At 36.0% G+C, this 4,689-nt stretch overlaps 1 protein-coding gene across 1 annotated transcript; it reads right to left on the bottom strand.

The window, feature by feature from the left end:
• Nucleotides 1-2,322: 2,322 nt before the first annotated feature.
• Nucleotides 2,323-3,468, bottom strand: LOC121385978. Its single transcript, XM_041516772.1, has one exon. The coding sequence runs from the start codon at nt 3,466-3,468 to the stop codon at nt 2,323-2,325; it is 1,146 nt and encodes a 381-aa protein (XP_041372706.1).
• Between the last annotated feature and the right edge of the window lie 1,221 nt (nt 3,469-4,689).

The raw sequence follows: 4,689 nt of genomic DNA on the forward strand, positions 1-4,689 counted from the left end.
ATGGGTGGATGGATGGATGGATGAATTTCAGATGGATGGGTGGATGGATGGATGGATGAATTTCAGATGGATGGATGGATGGATGGATGGATGGATGGATGGATGGATGGATGGATATTTTGGTGTGGATGGATGGATCTATATTGGAACCAGAACATAAATGAATGGACAGACCAGAAGGATGGATGAATGGAAGGATAAAGAGACAGGATAGTTGGACAGATAGCTAGATGGACAGATGACGAACGTAGACATATAGAGTCTAGTGAAAACAGCACAAGAAAGACAAGCTGTCCCAGACTGTCTGCGGTTGTGTTTGTTCAAGTGGAGCACAACAAATAAAAACTTGCATCTCTGCACAGGGCCATCAGAACCATTTGGTTTGAAGATCTTTTAACTCTAACATCTGGAAGATAACATTTTACCTTTCTCGCGTGCAGCAGGTCGCACTATAGGTCAACTGAGTCAGACAGTGCTACACTGAAATCCTGCCCGGTCCCCGGTGGATACAGAAATCAAAGCGAGATACAAGAATTCAGAAGCTAAAGCCAACAAACTAAGGTTCAATACTGGAAGAATTCTAAGAAAAAAAAATCTGAGAAAAATAACAATGCTGGTATAAGTTATAAAATATTATTTTTGGATTTTTTCTCAGAAATCATGTGCAAGATAAAAGAAATTAGATGTATACTAATACCAACAAATTTGTATTCAATATGGAAAGAATTCTAAGAAAACACAATCTGAGAAAAATAACAATGCGCTTATAAGTTATAAAATATTATTTTTGGATTTTTGCTCAAGAATTATGGGCAAGATAAATGAAATAAGATCTGAATTAATGTTAACAGACTCATATTAACATGGGAATAATTCTAAGAAAACAAAATCTGAGAAAAATAATGAAGCTGGTATAAGTTATAAAATATTATTTTTGGATTTTTTCTCAGAAATCATGTGCAAGATAAAAGAAATTAGATGTATACTAATACCAACAAATTTGTATTCAATATGGAAAGAATTCTAAGAAAACAAAATCTGAGAAAAATAATGAAGCTGGTATAAGTTATAAAATATTATTTTTGGATTTTTGCTCAAGAATTATGGGCAAGATAAATGAAATAAGATCTGAATTAATGTTAACAGACTCATATTAACATGGGAATAATTCTAAGAAAACAAAATCTGAGAAAAATAATGAAGCTGGTATAAGTTATAAAATATTATATTTTTTGATTTTTTTTCTCAGAAATCATGTTCAAGATGATGCTAACAGACTCGTGCATATTCAACATGGGAAGAATATGGAATGGAAAAAACATCTGAGAAAAACAACAATGTTGGTACAACTTATAAAATATTATTTTAGGATTTTTTCTTTCTCAGAAATAAGATCTATATTAATGCAAACAGACTCATATTAACATGGGAGAATTCTAAGAATTGTAAGAAAACAAATGTGAGAAAAACAACAAAGCTGGTACAAGTTATAAAATATTACTTCTTTTGGATATTTCCCCCTCAGAAATCATGTGCAAGATTAAAAGAATCCTTCATATGCCTCCATGTGGGAGGTTATGGCCCGCGAAGTCGACAACTTGTAGAAATGATCTTAAAATTGTGTCTACTTAGCGGGACAAGCTGAAATGTACCAGTGATGATCTGTCAATTTCCCGGTACTCATTAATTGCCGTTTTACTTGGTTGACGGTGTGCGCAGTCAAAAGGTAACGACGAGATGATACTGTACCGCAGCTATTACTACTACTACTACTATTACTACAATTCAATTTCAGTTCAATTTATTTATTTGCCAAAGTCAGCATGACTATAAACACAAAACAGACAAAAATACAGTTATAAAACAGAAACAGTTGTGTAATAGGTTACAGTATACAAATACAGTCAAAAAAAAATTAAACGTAAGAATTAGGATAATAAAAATATAAACATATTGTTGTTATATATATGTAGTTACAAATTAAATTACATATTTATCAAGATTCCTTAAAGTTTCTATATTTTCTGAAGACAAAAGAATGGGCTACTCTTACCAAAAAAACCCCAGCAAGGGATCTTTTATATACATTTTCCCATAGAAAGAATATTACATAGATAGAATTCTTTTTAAAATAAATTTTAGTTATAACAATATTTGTATTTGTAGTTTGTAGTTAAAAAACATATTTGATTCTCGCAGTGATTAGTTGAAATGTAGAAGTTCTCCTATGTGATCTGTGTACTCCATGTCGGTGATGTGGTTGTTGATCAGCTCGTCTTTCAGAGAGCGGATTCTGGCATCGATAGTGCGGTATTTGCGTTTTCATGCCGGAGCTCGCCAGTGACCATCCAGTTGGTGCATTTTTACTTCCATTACAGACTGCTCACGTTTTAGAAGCCCTACCACCTCAAAAATGTTCAGATGACCCTTCTGGACAATTTTGTTTATTTTATGATACCATCCTTCCAAGTGGTTATTGGTACGGTGACTATCATTGCCAAAATGGTTCCACATTTCTGGTGACAATGGTCCTTCTATCCACGTGTTCGTAACATAGTCCATCAGTTGTGTCACCTGTGCACCTTGGGGACTGTCAGCAATTGTGTCAGCCCAAACATCCTCAATTTTATCCAATGGAACCATCGGAAGAGTTGAAGCACGTCTTACTACTTTTTGTATTTCATCGTTCTCAGAATATTCTGTTGCCAGGCCTACCTTTTGTGTACGGCGCCAAATACACTGAGTGTAGTGAAAGAAACAGCCTCTCAGTTGTGTAGTGGGAAATACAGTTTGAACAGCGTTATGGGCCGATCTTTCGAAATCCATCTGAAAGGTCCTCGGATTTAAATGGAAACCCAGATCATGGCAAGCCTCTTGAAGGTATTGAAATGTCCGTACATATGTGTCTTCTGTGCGGTTTGGGATCAGTGAATACACAAGAGGAAACATATGACCTTGGGACTCGGCATGTATGGTGTACAACTGATTGAACAGTTTGGGTGCTGAAGAAAATGTTCCATCTGATAATACAACATCAGCATCACACAACTCCAAGTTCTTGTCAGTTGTGAAGATCAGTATTAGGTCTCCTCCTTCAACTCGGTGTACAAAAGGATCTCCTCCCTCGGTGCAGGTCCACTCTCCTAAATTGATATCCTGTCTTGTCTGGGATAGTCGGGGTAGGGATTTGTGTTGCTGTCGGTATAGTATCGTCTTGATGGCACTAAAATGTGGAATCTCGGCTAACAATCCATCAGGAACAATGTTGTGGTTCTTTCTGAGATTGGAAATCTCATCGGCGTAAATCTTAGGAATTGGCGTTGTTTCCATTTTAGCTCGGTCCATGAGTTTCGCTTTGAACATATCAACGTGCTTAATAAATGGCACCGCCGTGTGGTTGTGCTGTATCTGGTCTGCAATCTGGAGCATGTTGTCCACAGTTACAACGTAGGCTCTGCATTGCGACATAGTACACCTCCAGTAAATTTTCTCTCCACGCTTTCTATTTACGCGAAATTTGTGCTGGTTGTAATACAAATGTCGTCCGCCTCTTAACGTGTCGATAAAAGTCACTCTTAAATTGTGCAGCTGCCATAATGTTAAATGTGAAATAGTTTTCCATTTTGATATAAAACTTTATATAGATTAAACCGGGAAAAGAACCAATGCACATGCGCCTGCTCAATATAAGAGAAAGATAAATTTACTACCCAAAACAGTAATCTTTTAAATTGTTAGAGCATAATACGAGCAAATAAACAAAAAACAAAAACGCACAGGTACCTACTCAAATTAATGGAAGCGTAATTACAAATTCTACCCAGGACAGTAATCACATAACATTCTATACCGTTGAAACAAACACGATTCATACCACAAAGCAGAACATGCAAACCAATTAGATCCGTCTACTTCAGGGTTCTCATCTCGTTGTTAACAAAAAAAGGCGGCTCATAACTGCAGCGCAGAACTTACAAACCAATTAGATATGTCTACGTCCCGGGACTTTTATTATTCTACGTCCCGGTACTAAACAAAATAGATTTGTCGACTTCCCGGGCCGACACCATGTGGGACAGGGCTATTCCACCCGAGGGTACATAATTTGTTGTCAGGGACAAGGCTTGCCAGTCCCTGACATCATATTATGTACCCGAGGGTGGAATAGCCCTGTCCCACATGCATGGACACATAATGGAGGATTATTTTTCTCCCATCCAGTAGATGAAAAACAAGCATTTTGGGAAAACGTGAAAAACCTACATTTGTTATTTTTTATCTTACAATAAAATAATTATAACCATTGAAAAGATCGTACCCAAAAATGGTTTCTACTAAAAGTATAAACCAAAAATGATAGTATAATTTCATTATGACAGCAGGTTTCCTAGTATTTATGAAATATAAAAAGCATTTCTTGTGTTATTTTGCCGTTTATGTTATGTCATCCAATGTTAATATCAGCTCAAACAACAGAAGTCATGTGGTCATGCAAGACTGATTTATTCCACATGGGCTGATGTCATGGAATACGCCCGTCTTGCATGGCTAGGGATGGGGAAAAAAAGAAATTAGATCTATACTAATGCCATTGGATTCATATTGAACATGAGAAAATTCTAAAACATAGAGAAAAACAATGCTGGTACAAGTTATAAAATATTATTTTTGGTACAACTTATAATATAT

Source organism: Gigantopelta aegis, chromosome 12 (assembly GCF_016097555.1).
Source record: "Gigantopelta aegis isolate Gae_Host chromosome 12, Gae_host_genome, whole genome shotgun sequence".
Lineage (NCBI taxonomy): Eukaryota > Metazoa > Mollusca > Gastropoda > Neomphalida > Peltospiridae > Gigantopelta > Gigantopelta aegis.

What these genes read in the sequence shown, in the direction of transcription:
- LOC121385978 (XM_041516772.1), bottom strand. Translation starts at nt 3,468, where the DNA reads ATGTCGCAATGCAGAGCCTACGTTGTAACTGTGGACAACATGCTCCAG.